The sequence below is a fragment of the Pelobates fuscus genome, chromosome 8 (assembly GCF_036172605.1).
Source record: "Pelobates fuscus isolate aPelFus1 chromosome 8, aPelFus1.pri, whole genome shotgun sequence".
NCBI lineage: Eukaryota > Metazoa > Chordata > Amphibia > Anura > Pelobatidae > Pelobates > Pelobates fuscus.
In genome coordinates this window covers 36,514,298-36,532,795 of record NC_086324.1, presented here as the reverse complement: position 1 = coordinate 36,532,795, position 18,498 = coordinate 36,514,298, and the positions used below count along the sequence as shown (strand labels likewise).

General features: G+C 43.4%; 1 protein-coding gene across 1 annotated transcript in view; it reads right to left on the bottom strand.

Moving 5' to 3' along the window:
• LOC134571229 (sodium channel protein type 9 subunit alpha-like) overlaps nucleotides 1–18,498 on the bottom strand; it is a 122,188-nt gene that overhangs the window by 6,585 nt on the left and 97,105 nt on the right. Inside the window, 1 exon segment of the mRNA XM_063429400.1 lies at nucleotides 7,011–7,115. Within this exon segment, the coding sequence (XP_063285470.1) occupies nucleotides 7,011–7,115 (105 nt within the window).

Below are 18,498 nucleotides of genomic sequence, written 5' to 3'. Positions count from 1 at the left end.
TCAACATGGGTGTGTGTGTCAGTCTGCTTGGGTCAGCATGTGTCAGTCTGTATGAGTGTATGAATCGAATGGGCGTTAATTTTTTTTTTTGCCTAGGGCGGCAAAAATCCTTGCACCGGCCCTGAATCCCAGGTGTCTCTTTAATACTTTTAACTTTCTCCTTCGCCCACCTTAAGCCACCCTTCAAACTGACCTTTTGGCAGATAGCCTTGCATGCTACTTTACTGACAAGATTGAACAGTTAAGGAAAGGATTCTCCCCCCATTGTTCCTCTCTTTTGCCACCACACAACGACTGTACCTTCCCTACCCTACAGGCCTTCTCCTCAGCTACAGAACAGGAGGTGGCTTTGCTTCTCCCCTCCTCTCGTCTCACCACCTGTCCACTTGTTCCAGTACCTTAACCTTATCAGATCTCTCTCCCCTTGTCTTGTACCATAAGTAACACACATCCTAAACTGCTCTCTTTCATCTGTTGTTGTCCCTGCTCCCCTTAAGCATGCTACGGTCATACCCATCCTAAAATAGCTATCACAAACACATCTTCCCCTTCCAACTATCGTCCCATATCCCTGCTTCCTTTTTCCTCAAAACTTCTAGAAAGACTTCACTTCTTAAATTCCAACTCCCTCCTTGATCCTCTTTAATCTGGCTTTTGCCCCCTCCACTCTACTGAAAATTATTTTATTAACGTTACAAATGCTAAATCCAAATGCCACTACTCCATACTAATCATTTTTGACCTCTCTGCTGCCTTTGATACTGTTGATCACGGCCTCCTTCTCCTAACTCTTCAATCTCTTGGTCTCTGTGACACAGCCCATGCATGGTTCGCCTCCTATATCTCGCATTGCTCCTTCAGTGTCTCTTTTTCCATCAACACCTCATCTCCTCGTCCTGTCTCAGTTGGAGTCCCCTTTTGTTCTCTCTCTGTACTGCCTCTCTTGGCAAACTCATTAAGTCATATGGAGTCCACTACCACCTGTATGCCGACGACACCCAGGTGTACCTCTCCTGCCCTGACCTCTCCCCTGCTATCCTACAACGTGTCACTTCTATCTCTGATGGGATGTCCTTCTCTTCTATCAGAGATTGGCTGTCCTTTCCGCTTTCTGAAACTCAATCTCAATCTAATACTGAGTTTCTTATTTTTCCTCCTCATAACACTGAGCCTTCTCCTTCTCCAACCTCCTGCAGGTTGACGGTACCTGCCTCACCCCATCCTTTCAAGCTTGCTGTCCTGGTGTCATTTTTTTATCTTGGCCTCACCTTTGTCCCTCATGTCCAGTCTGTTGCTAAAACATGTCAATTCCAGCTTAAAAACATTGCCCGCATATGCCCCTTTCTTATGCAAGATGCTGCCAAGGAGTTTGCACTAGTAATCTCTCACCAGAGGCGGCTCTCTAATTAGGCGGTTTAGGTGGCCGCCTAAGGCCTCGCGCTGGCGGGGGCCTCGCGGCCGCCTAAACCGCCTGTTGGCTTGGTTTAGCCAACAGGCCCCTCCTGGCTGCCCGGCCACCATCGCAGACACTGGTCTGCAGCTCCGCCGTGTGCAGAGCTGCAGACCATGTGACTTGCGAGAATTGGCCAATCAGAGCGTTGCCGCGGGTTACCACGGCAACGCTCTGAAATCTCGCGAGATTACATGGTCTGCAGCTATGCGAAGCTGCAGACCGGAAGCAGTGGCCACCGGACCACCAGGGAACCCACTGGACCACCAGGGAAAGGTAGGCTCTCCCTCCCCATCACCCCCCACCACACTCAGCCTCACCCACAGCTTCACCCCCACCACACTCAGCCTCACCCACAGCCTCAACCCCCCCACCCTCAGCCTCACCCCCCACCACCATAACCCCCCACCACCCTCAGCCTCACCACCCCCACCATCACCCCTCAGCATCACCCCCCACCACCCTCAGCCTCACCCCCACCACCATCACCACTCCCCACCCTCACCATCACCCCCCACCACCCTCAACCTCACTCCCCACCACCATCACCCCCCACCACCCTCAGCCTCACCCCCCACCACCATAAACCCCCACCACCCTCAGCCTCACCCCCACCACCATAACCCCCCACCACCCTCAGCCTCACCCCCCACCACCATCACCCCTCCCCACCCTCACCATCACCCCCCACCACCCTAAGCCTCACCCCCCACCACCAACACCACTCCCCACCCTCACCATCACCACCCTCAGCCTCACCCCCACCACCCTCAGCCTCACCCCCCACCACCATAACCCCCCACCACCCTCAGACTCACCCCCATCACCCCTCCCCACCCTCACCCCCCACCACTCTCACCATCACCCCCCACCACCCTCAGCCTCACCCCCCACCACCCTCAGCCTCACCCCCCACCACCATCACCCATCCCCACCCTCACCCTCACCCCCACCACTATCACCCATCCCCACCCTCACCATCACCCCCCACCACCCTCAGCCTCACCCCCACCACCATCACCCCTCCCCACCCTCACCATCACCCCCCACCACTCTCACCATCACCCCCACCACCCTCAGCCTCACCCCCCACCACCATCACCCCTCCCCACCCTCAACCTCAGCCTCACCCCCACCACCCTCAGCCTCACCATCACCCCTCCCCACCCTCACTATCACCCCCACCACTCTCACCATCACCAGCACCACCCTCAGCCTCACCACCATGACCGCTCCCCACCAACACCATCACCCCCCACCACCCTCAGCCTCACCCCCCACCACCATCACCCCTCCCCACCATCACCACCCCCACCATCACCCCCCACCACCCTCAGCCTCACCCCCCACCACCCTCAGCCTCACCCCCCACCACCCTCAGCCTCACCCCCCACCACCATCACCCCTCCCCACCATCACCACCCCCACCATCACCCCCACCACCATCACCCCCCACCACCCTCAGATTCACCCCCCCACCACCCTCAGCCTCACCCCCCACCACCCTCAGCTTCAACCCCACCACCCTCAGCCTCACCACCCCCCCACCCTCATCATCACCACCCCCCACCACCCTCAGCCTCACCACCCCCCACCACCCTCATCATCACCACCCCCACACCACCCTCATCATCACCACCCCACCACCACCCTCATCATCATCACCACCCCCCACCACCCTCAGCATCACTCCCCCCACCACCCTCAGCCTCACCCCACTCACCATCACCCCCTCCTTCTCACATCACCCCCCTCTCACTCTCACATTACCCCCCCTCACTCTAACATTACCCCCTCACTCTCACATTACCCCCTCACTCTCACATTACCCCCTCACTCTCACATTACCCCCCTCACTCTCACATTACCCCCCTCACTCTCACATTACCCCCTCACTCTCACATTACCCCCCTCACTCTCACATTACCCCCCTCACTCTCACATTACCCCCCTCACTCTCACATTACCCCCCACACTCTCACATTACCCCCCACACTCTCACATTACCCCCCACACTCTCACATTACCCCCCTCACTTTTACATTACCCCCTCACTCTCACATTACCATCACCCCCCGCTCCCTGTCACATTACCATCACCCCCCGCTCCCAGTCACATTACTATCACCCCCCGCTCCCTCTCACATTACCATCACCCCCCGCTCCCTCTCACCATCAACCCCCCGCTCCCTCTCACCATCACACCCCCAGCTCCCTCTCACCATCACACCCCCCGCTCCCTCTCACCATCACACCCCCCGCTCCCTCTCACCATCAGGGCCGGCGCATCCAGAAGGCGGCTCAGGCGGCCGCCTTAGGGCGCACTGGCTCCGGGGGCGCAAGATTTCAGTGACCGGCAGGAGGGAAGCTCTCCCTCCTGCCGGCCACCATCTCCGCCCCCAGTGCGGCAGTGCTGCGATCAGGCGCGGCGAGGGAGCACTAACCTCTCTGCTCTGCTCCCTCGCGCGCTGTCTAGTGATGCCGCGGGAGCCGGAATATGACGTCATATTCCGGCTCCCGCGGCATCAGCAGACAGCCCGCGAGGGAGCAGAGCAGAGAGGTTAGAGCTCCCTCGCCGCGCCTGATCGCAGCACTGCCGCACGCCGCCCAGCAGCCCCACTGGACCCCAGGGAATGATCCACACCAGCTCTCCAGGTAGGGAGGCTGGGTGGATATTATGTATGTATTAAAATAATTTGTGAATGTATGTGATGTGTCTGTGTGAGTGTCTGTGTGTGTGAGTGTCTGAGTGTGTGAGTGTCTGAGTGTGTGAGTGTCTGAGTGAGTGAGTGTCTGAGTGAGTGAGTGTCTGAGTGAGTGAGTGTCTGAGTGTGTGAGTGTCTGAGTGTGTGAGTGTCTGAGTGTGTGAGTGTCCGTGTGAGTGAGTGTCCGTGTGAGTGAGTGTCTGTGTGTGTGAGTGTCTGTGTGAGTGTCTGTGTGTGTGAGTGTCTGTGTGTGAGTGTCTCTGTGTGTGAGTGTCTCTGTGTGTGAGTGTCTGTGTGTGAGTGTCTGTGTGTGAGTGTCTGTGTGTGAGTGTCTGTGTGTGTGTGTGTGTGTGTGTGAGTGTGTGTGAGTTTCTGTGTGTGAGTGTGTGTGAGTGAGTGTGAGTCTGTGAGTGTGTATGTGTCTCTGTGTGAGTGTGTGAGTGAGTGTCTGTGTGTCTGTGAGTGTGTATGTGTCTGTGTGAGTGAGTGTCTGTGTGTGAGTGTGTGAGAGTGTCTGAGTATGTGTCTCTGTGTGAGTGAGTGTGTGCATGAGTGAGTGTGTGTATGTGTGTCTGTGAGTGACTGTGTCTGTGAGTGACTGTGTGTGAGTGAGTGAGTGTATGTGTGTCTGTGAGTGTGTGCGTGAGTGAGTGTATGTGTGACTGTGAGTGTGTGCGTGAGTGTATGTGTGTCTGTGAGTGATTGTATGAGTGTTGCATGTGAGTGTGTCAGTGTATGTGTGTGTCTGTCAGTGTGTGTTTGTGAGTGTCTGTCAAATCAGTGAGAGTATCTTTGTCATTTAGTCTGTGTGTGACTATCAGTGTGTCTGTCAATGAGTGTCAATCAGTGTGTGTGTCAGATCAGTGAGTCTCTGTGTTTGTCATTGAGTGTGTGTGACTGTCAGAAGAACACTAAGGGACAGGGAAGGGAGGGGACCAATAATGGACGGGGAGAGGGGCTGGTTAAGAGGCACATAGGTGAAGATGTTATTTTTGAATGGGGGGGGCGGAAAAATACATCCTCGCCTATGTACCCAAAAATCCTTGCACCGGCCCTGCTCACCATCACCCCCCAGCTCCCTCTCACCATCACCCCCTTTCACCTTCACCCGCCTCTCACATCACCCCCCTTTCACCATCACCCGCCTCTCACCATCACCCCCCCATACACACAACACACTTCAAGCAGCTACCCCATACACATAGGGTCTCAGACAAAAACGCAAACATGCTCACAGAGACATACATTCACACATACAATGATACTCTCTGTCAGACACACTCTCAGGCACATACACAGGTAGACAGTGCATCAATGTGTATATGTGACACTTTTTTGTTAGTGGGGCCACATGTTTGCGTTTCGCCTAAGGCCTCATAAAGTCTAGAGCCGCCTCTGTCTCTCACAGTAATGGATTACTGTAATTCCCTCCTCATTGGTCTCCCCAGAAGCTGTACAACTCCCCTACAATCTGTGATGAATGCTGCTGCCAGGCTGATCTTTCTCTCCTGGAAAAACACCTCACCCCTCTCACACCTCACCCCTCTGTCAATCCTTACACTGGCTTCCTGTACCCTACAGGTGTCAATTTAAAATACTAACCCTTACCTATAAAGCCCTAACCAACTCTAGCCCCTCTTACATTTCTTCACTTAATTATAGGTATGCCGCCTCGCGATCTCTACAATATACTGGTGACCTTCTCCTGTCTGTTACTCAAACCCTTAATGCAAATTCACACCTGCAAGACTTCTCATGAGCTGCTCCTTTCCTTTGGAACACCCTGCCTACCACTGTCAGACTCTCCCTAGTCTTCAATCCTTTAAGAAGTCACTCAAAATCCATTTTTTCAGGATTGCTTATGGCCTCCAAGAATAACTTCTATCTCTCAAACTTTCCTCTTGCTCTCTCCTAAAGGGCCACACGCCAATTCTGCTACTTTCCAACCATGTCTATTTGCTGTCTCCCTCAATACTCTTCCTTTTGTGTTTTTAAACCCCACCTCCTCTAGATTGTAAGCTTGTTTGAGCAGGGTCCTCAACTACCGATTGTTCCTATTACATTTTGGTATTGTCTCATTTGGTAAATTCCCCTCTTATTGTAAAGCGCTGTGGAATAAGCAGGCACTATATCAATAATAATAACCAATAATAATAATAATACCTTTCAACTCCAGAAAGACACCGGGGGTCAAAGGGGATGGACCAGTGGTGTGACCCTGTCACTGGTTTTGCCCAAAGGAGCAGACCTGCTAAAAGTTAACATGTCCTCCAGAATTACTAGCAGATTAGCCTGGTGTGAATGCCTGCCAGGCTATATGCTAATCATGTAAGGCCTGAACATTGAGGCCAGACCATGCATTGAATCAGTGCTCGCTGCAGCGTCATAGTGTCCTGAACATAGCATAAGCTCATCTAATTATGTACTTGCACAGTGCGTGTTGGGGACAGTTCCCTGGTGTTTTCTAAAGCGGGAACTAAGTTGGGATGGTGAGACAGGACCTTAAAATCGTGATTGTGTGGCCAAAATCGGGATGGTTGGGAGGCATGGAATGGGAGTTTTCAGTATGAATTACTGAGCTAGAAGGGATTCACATTAGTGATAGTGGGAAGCATATGCTAACCATCTTATGTTTTCTTGCTAATTCTCTTTGCAAAAAAAGTATTTCAGTTCTATTTATTCAAATACTAACATTAAATCATTAAAATCACAACATTTTATGTTTGTACTGTTTGGTTTGAGTTGTTTGTAATGAGTGCAATACTAGGAAAACAGAAATCCATCCATAAATATTTCTGACTTATTACATTTTTATGGACTTGATATTTTGTACAGAAAATATAATTGTATATTACCGTAGGCCTTGGAATAGGTTTTTGTGGCTTTTTTGATGCCAATTTTTTCATTGCATTGTAATATTTTTTTTGCTCCTCTGTCATAAATATATCTTGTCCTCCTAAGTAAAACAAGAAGTAAATATTGGTTACAATACATATCTAATAAATATATTTAAGATGCTAAAACACACATCAACGTCATGTTGCTAAACATATGCACACAGAAATTAGATCTCAGAGGGGATAAGATAGCATAACACAAATGTATACAGGGACAATAAAATCAGCTCTCTGCCGGCCCAGGAGTAATGGGAGTGAGCGCAGGACTTCTCTTTTTGTATTTGTATTTACTTTGTATCACACAGCCTGGTTACAATGCTGCCTCCCATCCCATGTGTTCCCTATTAAGGGTTAATAAGTATACAGGGGTGTATATAAAAAATACCCCTCTCTGTCTCATTAGAGATATCTTTGCCAGAAGCTCAAGGAAGCAGGCTGAAGGGTCAGTGTTAGGACCCGCTTAGGGGGGTCTGCCTTGACGTTGGCAGGCGGGCATTCCCTCCAATGGCCATTGGAGCAACTAAATGACCTCCATTTGTCTAAATATACATAGGGATTAAGGAGAGAGCAAAGGTAACTTTTTCTTTTCTTTGGTTTTTACTATATATTGGAGCTGATGTGTATTGTAGTCCTTTCTGCCGGCCCAGTAGTAATGGGAGTGAGCGCAGGACTTCTCTTTTTGTATTTGTATTAACAGGATGTTACAAAGAAACCTCCACTGGGCCAGTGCCTACATATCCTTAATCAGATTCCAGGGAATCTGCTTATCGGCCCTCTTGTACTTGATTTTGGGGCACACGGTTCTCTTTTTCCTATCTCATCATTTTTCACCCATTCTCCTTACCCTCCCCAACCCATTCGCTCATGGACGCACTGGAGCTGTCCATAGTATCTATTAACGTCAAAGGGCTGAACCTCCAAATAAGAGTACCAGAGTCCGACAAGAGATGAAAGCACAGAGGGCAGCCATAGAAAAGCCCATACAAAAGTGGTAGCTCTTTTATTTGCATCACAAATCGCCTTTGTCCTCACTGAGGAACTCGCAGATCCAGAAGGTAGATTCTTGTTTCTGAAAGGGAAAAGATGTAACACCATATATACGTTTGCAAATTGCTATTTTCCCAATAGAGGGCAAAAGATCTTCCTTATTAATGTCCTAGGACAACTAGAGATCTTCACCATAGTGGTGGGAGGGAACTTTAACCTACTACTAGACCCATTTGCAGATACATACACAAGAAAGTCACATCTCCCTGCTCATCTGTTGAGGGGATTCATGCCCTCCTCCATAAGCAACAACTAATAGATTGTTGGAGAACCTTACCCACGCCTTATAGGGATTATGCATTTTACTTATCTCCACATAATGCCAATGCATGCATTGATTACCTTTTTATTCACCACTAGCATCTTGACATCTTATGTGATTCTACAATCGTCAACATAACATGGACACACCATGCCCCTTGATCTCTCACTTTATTCTCCTCAATGCATATAAGAAAGACCTGGGCATGGGAGCTCAACAAATCATTTTTGGGTGACACTCTAATAACTGAAGAAGTATATACTCACTTGACACAATTTCTTGCTACAAACAAAATCCCATCCACCAACTCGGAAACTTACAAATGTACCATGAGAGGCCTTTTACTTAAATAAACACATCCTGCAAGAGGCAAAGAGATGCCCAAACTTACTATCTACTCTCCCAAATTGCTGAAATAGAGACTATACATAAACAAAACCTTTAGATGACTCCTACCTAGAGCTTATCACACTACACTCATCCCTCAACTCAAATTCTAAATTATCAAATTAAAATTTCATAATGTACTTTAAAAGTGGGAAAGTTTTGTGAATGTGTTTAACACAATTTGGATATATCTATCAAGTATATTGAAGTTTATTTTCTTTTGCACAAGCACTTTAAAAAGTGGTTTGAGAGGAGATCGAGTTTGTTTTATGGTTTTAACGTGTGTCTATACACTTGAAATTAATATTATTTTACACATATTTATTTGATTTATTTCTAAGCACTACACTACAGTTTTGTTGGTCGGTATTCAATAACAGTGGTAGACCGCTGACTAGAGCACTTGAAATTAGATGGATGAAAATGTATGTCCTAAAATCCAACAGAATTCCTCAATGAAAATAGCATTCCACCAATACCACGAAACATACAGTATTCCTGACACTCCCTCACCTTTAAATAGGACATTGCATCCTTTCTAAGCACTTACCTACAGCAACACAAGACTAGGTTCTTGACATCAGAAACTATTGCTTCTCTGGAATCCCCCATTATGATGGAGGAACTGTCCCAAGCACTTAAATTTTATAGAAAACATTCTGACCCCTCACTTCCTGTGACTTCTGAACTCCCTGATTAAAGGCAAACACTTATATACCCACTCCCTATCGACTCACATCATGGTGATCCCTAAAGAGGGAATGGATCCATCCCTCTACACAAACTATCAGCCAATCTCCCTGTTGAACACAGACATGCATTTTTTCGTCAAGGCCTTTGCTCTGCATTTATAGCCCCATATACCAATATTGATGCATCTGCATCAGGTAGGTTTTGTACCCGGGAGGGAGACCAGGGATAATATGGTGAGTGTAATTAATTTGATTTATTTCACAAAAACAAAGAAATTGCCAACTCTGCTACTCTACATATGCAGATAAAGGATTTGACAGAGTGGATTGGTCATACATGTGTGCAGTACGATTGGACTAGGCCAGAATATGCTTTCTTGGATCTTATTCCTATAAACATCCCCTATGGCCAGAGTCACAATCAACTGATGCCTCTCTGACCCTTTTCAAATATGTAACGGAACACGTCATGGTTATCCTTTATCCCCCCTCCTGTTTGTTCTAAGCCTAGAACCCTTCCTAAAAGTAAAATACAAATATTATTTCTGATTAGAGAAATATATGGGTGGATTGGCGCTATTTAGAAGATAATGAGAACAGCAACAACCCCCAAGTGCCAAACAAATCACCCAAAGGCACTATACAAATACAAACAGTGATAAAGAACAAAAAAGGAGGGGGGTGCTATATATATAAAACCACAGTGATATACTTATATCTGTACATAGGTAATTCTGTCAAAGATCTGCCGGATCGATCTAAAAACAAATAATGTACATAGCATAATACTGTATAACAAAATGGTAAATAAAAATGGTCTGGTATTGGGTCACTCACGATCTCCAAAGCCTATTGTAGCAGGCTTAGACTGTAACAGCTCTTCATAAGGTCATGCAGACTATGATTTTCAGTATGTTCCACTTTTTCCCCGATCACATCAAAAGCTTCAATAGCCAAATGGATACGATTAAAGGGATTTATTGAATAAAATAACAATTTCACAAAGTGATAAAAAATAGTATAAAAATACAGGGCACAACGCGTTTCGACTCTAGGTCTTCTTCCAAGGTGCATATGGTCCGGACAGTTTCAAACTCTTTAAATAAGTCCGGTGTTGCCGGTTTTCCCGGGTAAATTTTCAATTTACTTCCGTGTTGTGACGTCACTTCCGGGTTCCTCCGACGTGACTTGCGTCGGTGACGTCATCACGGATAAGTTCGTATTCAGTCCTTGACCCGGATACTGCTTTACTTTGGAGCCATCTTTAAAGGTGGCAACTTGTTTTATAAAGACCACTCATTGGTAAGGGAAATTAAAGCCATTGAAAATGGTTAATCCACATCTTACTGTGCAAAATTACAAATCAAATTATAATCAACGAAATACACATTTAATTCAGAGGTGGTATCTATTTGTTCTACAACATAAGTAGAAGACACAGGTGTGGAAACGATTTTGTCCAAAAAGTCCTAAAAAACATATATATATATATATGGACAAAACATTTTTTAAAAATTTTTTTTAGTAAGATTTAAGATAATAAAAAAATGTTTTTGAATAGTAAAAAAGATTTTTTTAAAAAAGGGAAAGAATGGTCCAAAAAGACAAACATATGTATAGAGGCTGGGAGGGCTAATCTTCTAAATAAGGGCTGCCATCTCGAAGTCCACGTTGAGTCCGCCCGGAGTCAATGTCTCCAGGTCAAAAATCCATCTCATTTCGCTACGACTCAACGTGGACTCGATTTGGCCTCCCCTCCAATGGGGTTTAATGGTCTGAATCCCATAGAAATTAAGCCCTGCAGGATTCCCGCCATGAACATTCAAAAAATGTGAGGAAACACTGTGTTTTAAAAAACCTCTTTTTATGTTGTAGATGTGCTCACGTATCCTTATTTTTAAATTCCTTGTTGTTTTCCCCACATATTGGAGTCCACAAGGACATGTGAGCAAATACACCACATTTTTAGTGTGGCAAGTAATAAAAGAGTCAATTTTAAAGTTAACAGAGCCAATCCTTGATTTAAACACTTCTATTCTTTTAGGTTTCTTTTCAATATTTTTGCAGCCCATACATTCTCCACAATAATGGAAACCTTTCTGTAGAGCTTTGTGGGAAGTTAAGAAATTCTCTTTAGGCTTCAATAATTCTAAATGACTCGAAGTTAATTTCTGCTTAAGATTACAGGCTCCTCTAAAGATTAATCTGGGTCTATCGTTGAGGTAGGGTAGAATTTCTTCATCCTGTTGCAGGATGTGCCAATGTTTGTTAAAAATTCTTCTTAATTTCCCATGGTCTTGATTATAATTGCATATGATAGGTATTTTATCATCCTTCTTCTCTAGTCCTGTTTTGGGTTTATATTCTAATAAGGTGTCTCTTTCCATGTCCCTAACTTGTTTTATCTCCTGATCCAGAAGACTGTCACAGTATCCCCTACTTACAAACTGTTTTTTTAAAATTTGGGTTTGAGAGTCAAAATTTCCTATTTCTGTACAATTTCGCCTCATGCGTAGAAACTGGCCTCTTGGTATATTATCCAGCCATGGGCGAAAATGACAGCTCTCTTTATGAATATACCCATTAACGTCTACTGGTTTGAAAAAGGTGCAGGTTTCTATGGTGTCATTTTTAACAAAAATCTCCAAATCCAGAAAGTAAATTTTTTGTTGACTATATTCTTGGGTCAGCTTTATATTCCACTCATTTGAATTAAGGAAATTAAAAAATTCTAGAAACGTAGCGTGGCCTCCTCTCCAAATAATAAAAATATTGTCTATATATCGTCTATATAGGACCAGGTTCGCACTCCAGTCATGCTGGGAATACACAAAAAGTTTTCCCAATAGGCCATAAATAAATTGGCATAACTGGGTGCGAACCTGGTCCCCATAGAAGTCCCCCGGCGTTGCAGATAGTAGTCCCCCTCGAACCAGAAGAAGTTATTCCGGAGAATTAAGGAAATTCCCTCCATAACAAAATCTATTTGTTCTTTGGGGTACAGACCGGATATTTCTAAAAATGAATAGTTGGCCTTGCACCCAATGTCATGGTCAATACAGGTGTAGAGACTCGTGACATCACAAGTAATGAGTGCAAAGTCACTTTTCCATCTAAAATCTTTTAATATTTTTAACAGGCTCATAGAGTCCTTTAGATATGAGGGGTTTTCTTTTACTAGAGGTTGAAGGAGGGTATCTATATATTTCGATAAGTTGGACAAAAGGGAGCCCACTCCAGAGACTATTGGTCTCCCCGGGGGATTCCTTGTATAGTGCCTTTGGGTGATTTGTTTGGCACTTGGGGGTTGTTGCTGTTCTCATTATCTTCTAAATAGCGCCAATCCACCCATATATTTCTCTAATCAGAAATAATATTTGTATTTTGCTATTGTCCAAATCACCAGGGTGTGGGCAGCTAGACCATTATGGACATCTTTGAAAAAAGAGCAAAGATGCAAAGATGGACAGAAGAAATTTTTCAGGAAATAGAGGTTGAAACCCCAGAAAAACATAAAATTACTGATAATCTGAAAGAAATGAGTATATTATTGGAAAAACTGTTAACCAAAGAGTTAAAAATTAAGTGGGAGGTATTCACGATGGAAAAATATCTGAGTGACCAAATAACTCCTAGAGGTCTCCGCTTCACGAAATATCCCACGTTTGATCGGGATGACAAAAGATTCATGGACATATGGGAAAAAGCTTTGGAGTCTTTTTCAATAACCATGATGCAGATTATAGTAGACCAAAGGAAAAGAAACCTAGACGTTCTAGACAAAATTATTAAAGAAATTCGTGAAAAATTGGAACCATATATTGGAACCAGGGATTTTGAATTAATCTCCGATCCGATTATGGGGAAATTAGATAAGTTGGAATCAATCATTATTACTAATAAAAAGAAAAAATACCAACGAGATATTAATGATTATGCCACTAATAATGTCAGAAAAAAACCTAGAGACAATTTTAATCAAGGGAATTTTAGAGTAAGAGAAAATAACCAACAAAGGGAAAGAAAACACTACACCAATAACTATGTCCCGAATCAAACATATAATAGGCCATCAAAGACACACAACCCCACGTCAGAATGGACAGAGGTTAGAAGATTGAAACCAAGGGAAGGAGCCCACCGACATGATAAACATCAGAGTTATAATACTCAAATGGCCCCCCTAAGCTATGGTGTCAAAAAGAAGTATCCATATAATCATAGGAACAGAGACTCCGACTCTAGTCAGAGGTCCCCAATTAGAGAAAGGAGAGATATTCCCATGTCTAACCGGTTTGAACCCCTGAGCCAGTTAGAAAAAAAAAAGAGGAGTGAATCTTTTTTAGAGGAGCGTTGGGACGAGTTGAGAGAAAAAACTCCGGTCCCTACCAAAAGAAGATACAGAGAGGTAGAAGAAGGGGAAATAGGGGAGGAAAAATATTGGAGAGACCCAAGAGGGAAAATGATGAGAAGATAAAAATCTTTAATCTTTCTAAAAAAAATTCTGAATAACGACCAAATAAAAATCTTGGGAAAGGGTTTCAAATTTGTCCCAAGCTGTAATGTTGACCAATTTGATGCATATACAGATATCAATCGATTTATGAGAAAGCTATGCATAAAAAAGTTTTTTGATAAAAAAACCAATATAGGAAACCCCAGTACTACAGAAACTGGGGAATTTGTACATACAGGTCTAAAAGCCCCCTCTACTTTTTACCCTATCCATCTAAAATCTAACCCAATGAAGGTCTTTGAAAAAGCATGTGTCAAAGACTTAAAAAAGATAAAAGCCAATAAAAAGAATAATCTTACTAAATTAGAGTTATTGGCAATACAAAATTTATGGAAAGACCCTGAAATAGTGATTAAACCCGCGGACAAGGGTGGTGGGGTAGTGGTGATGGATAGGGATAAATATGTGGCAGAAATTAATCGACAACTTGAAGACAAAGATACTTATGCCAAATTAAATAAAAATCCCCAGCAAGATATTCAAAAAACATTTGTAAACTATTTGGATCAAGGCCTTCTAAAGGGAATCCTCAACAAAAAAGAGTATGACTTTTTGAATATTAGGTCCCCTAAAATTCCAGTGATCTACGTATTACCGAAACTTCACAAAGACGCTAGGAATCCCCCGGGGAGACCAATAGTCTCTGGAGTGGGCTCCCTTTTGTCCAACTTATCTAAATATATAGATACCCTCCTTCAACCTCTAGTAAAAGAAAACCCCTCATATCTAAAGGACTCTATGAGCCTGTTAAAAATATTAAAAGATTTTAGATGGAAAAGTGACTTTGCACTCATTACTTGTGATGTCACGAGTCTCTACACCTGTATTGACCATGACATTGGGTGCAAGGCCAACTATTCATTTTTAGAAATATCCGGTCTGTACCCCAAAGAACAAATAGATTTTGTTATGGAGGGAATTTCCTTAATTCTCCGGAATAACTTCTTCTGGTTCGAGGGGGACTACTATCTGCAACGCCGGGGGACTTCTATGGGGACCAGGTTCGCACCCAGTTATGCCAATTTATTTATGGCCTATTGGGAAAAACTTTTTGTGTATTCCCAGCATGACTGGAGTGCGAACCTGGTCCTATATAGACGATATATAGACAATATTTTTATTATTTGGAGAGGAGGCCACTCTACGTTTCTGGAATTTTTTAATTTCCTTAATTCAAATGAGTGGAATATAAAGCTGACCCAAGAATATAGTCAACAAAAAATTAACTTTCTGGATTTGGAGATTTTTGTTAAAAATGACACCATAGAAACCTGCACCTTTTTCAAACCAGTAGACGTTAATGGGTATATTCATAAAGAGAGCTGTCATTTTCGCCCATGGCTGGATAATATACCAAGAGGCCAGTTTCTACGCATGAGGCGAAATTGTACAGAAATAGGAAATTTTGACTCTCAAACCCAAATTTTAAAAAAACAGTTTGTAAGTAGGGGATACTGTGACAGTCTTCTGGATCAGGAGATAAAACAAGTTAGGGACATGGAAAGGGACACCTTATTAGAATATAAACCCAAAACAGGACTAGAGAAGAAGGATGATAAAATACCTATCATATGCAATTATAATCAAGACCATGGGAAATTAAGAAGAATTTTTAACAAACATTGGCACATCCTGCAACAGGATGAAGAAATTCTACCCTACCTCAATGATAGACCCAGATTAATCTTTAGAGGAGCCTGTAATCTTAAGCAGAAATTAACTTCGAGTCATTTAGAATTATTGAAGCCTAAAGAGAATTTCTTAACTTCCCACAAAGCTCTACAGAAAGGTTTCCATTATTGTGGAGAATGTATGGGCTGCAAAAATATTGAAAAGAAACCTAAAAGAATAGAAGTGTTTAAATCAAGGATTGGCTCTGTTAACTTTAAAATTGACTCTTTTATTACTTGCCACACTAAAAATGTGGTGTATTTGCTCACATGTCCTTGTGGACTCCAATATGTGGGGAAAACAACAAGGAATTTAAAAATAAGGATACGTGAGCACATCTACAACATAAAAAGAGGTTTTTTAAAACACAGTGTTTCCTCACATTTTTTGAATGTTCATGGCGGGAATCCTGCAGGGCTTAATTTCTATGGGATTCAGACCATTAAACCCCATTGGAGGGGAGGCCAAATCGAGTCCACGTTGAGTCGTAGCGAAATGAGATGGATTTTTGACCTGGAGACATTGACTCCGGGCGGACTCAACGTGGACTTCGAGATGGCAGCCCTTATTTAGAAGATTAGCCCTCCCAGCCTCTATACATATGTTTGTCTTTTTGGACCATTCTTTCCCTTTTTTAAAAAAATCTTTTTTACTATTCAAAAACATTTTTTTATTATCTTAAATCTTACTAAAAAAATTTTGTAAAAATTTTTTTGTCCATATATATATATATATGTTTTTTAGGACTTTTTGGACAAAATCGTTTCCACACCTGTGTCTTCTACTTATGTTGTAGAACAAATAGATACCACCTCTGAATTAAATGTGTATTTCGTTGATTATAATTTGATTTGTAATTTTGCACAGTAAGATGTGGATTAACCATTTTCAATGGCTTTAATTTCCCTTACCAATGAGTGGTCTTTATAAAACAAGTTGCCACCTTTAAAGATGGTGCCAAAGTAAAGCAGTATCCGGGTCAAGGACTGAATACGAACTTATCCGTGATGACGTCACCGACGCAAGTCACGTCGGAGGAACCCGGAAGTGACGTCACAACACGGAAGTAAATTGAAAATTTACCTGGGAAAAGCGGCAACACCGGACTTATTTAAAGAGTTTGAAACTGTCCGGACCATATGCACCTTGGAAGAAGACCTAGAGTCGAAACGCGTTGTGCCCTGTATTTTTATACTATTTTTTATCACTTTGTGAAATTGTTATTTTATTCAATAAATCCCTTTAATCGTATCCATTTGGCTATTGAAGCTTTTGATGTGATCGGGGAAAAAGTGGAACATACTGAAAATCATAGTCTGCATGACCTTATGAAGAGCTGTTACAGTCTAAGCCTGCTACAATAGGCTTTGGAGATCGTGAGTGACCCAATACCAGACCATTTTTATTTACCATTTTGTTATACAGTATTATGCTATGTACATTATTTGTTTTTAGATCGATCCGGCAGATCTTTGACAGAATTACCTATGTACAGATATAAGTATATCACTGTGGTTTTATATATATAGCACCCCCCTCCTTTTTTGTTCTTTATCACTCCTTCCTAAAAGTAGTATAATAAAATAGGATGGTATCACTGGCATTAAATCCTCCCAACCACAATATAAAGTAGTAGCACATGCCAAAGAAACACTTTTTTAATCCTCACTGATCCCACACACTTATTACCAACTCTGTTACAAAAATTTTAATACTTTGGCTTTATCTCCAATCTAAAAATAAACTACATCAAATCTGATATACTAAGCCTCTATCTCACCAGCTCACACTCCAGGCTAAATATCAATTTAAATGGGTCAAAGACAAAATTATTTACTAGGGGACTAAACTTTCATCAACCCTCATAAAAATATTTGACCTAAAGTTATTACCACTACTACAACAGATCTCTAGGGATTGTCAAAATTGGGCCCTCCCATACATAACCTGGCTTGGTAGGATACAAATCCTTAAGATGAATATCCTCCCTCATATCCTATATCTTCTGCAGACCTTACCTGTTGCATTACCGATCTGTTTTTTCTCTCAAATCCATCTTATATATGGGACAATCGTAAAGCAAGACTAAAATGCAGCATACTTATATGACCTAAAAGCAGGGGAGTACCTTTTGTTATATTACAAAATGATTCACTTACACCCCGTTATGGAATGATTCATCTCTACACACTGTAAATATGGATCTAAAATAAATCTAAGACCACAAAATCTGTCTCCTATGCTCTTCCCTGGTCACTCAGTCCCAGGTGGGGTCTGCAGGGAATCACACAACTGTCCCTCCAACCCTTAAGACCAATGTGTGACAAGCTTCTCTCTGTCCTTCAGTCCCTCCACACTAACGGCTATTTCGGACAACCCAACCTTCACACCAGCACAAAGACCAGAATTCTTGATTTCCATGAATCTGCAGCTTCCCTTGTGGCTTAAATGCGTGCACACTAATGGCAATATTACACCCCTTAGGGACTTGCACCCTCAGGAACTTATTCCATTTCTGCTACACTTTTGATATGCTCAACTCAAACATTTTGCCTCCTCTTTACATCAATCTGCAGGTGCGAAGTACCCTCTTTTGAACTTTGAACTCCAATGCACGCAGCCACAACCTCCTGGCTCCTGCTTACTGCATTTCACCGTTATATAATATACTTTTTTAGATTGCAGATAGCTCCCCTCTTTCATACTACACAAGATAATGGAAATGGGATTTAGGCATGCACCTAGATGAGCAACAATGGGCAAAGATATTCACTCTCACACACAAATCACCCATATGCACTAAGTACCAATAAATATGCTTCAAGATTCTCGCTTACTGGTACCAAACCCCAGAGAATATCTGCTCATGCT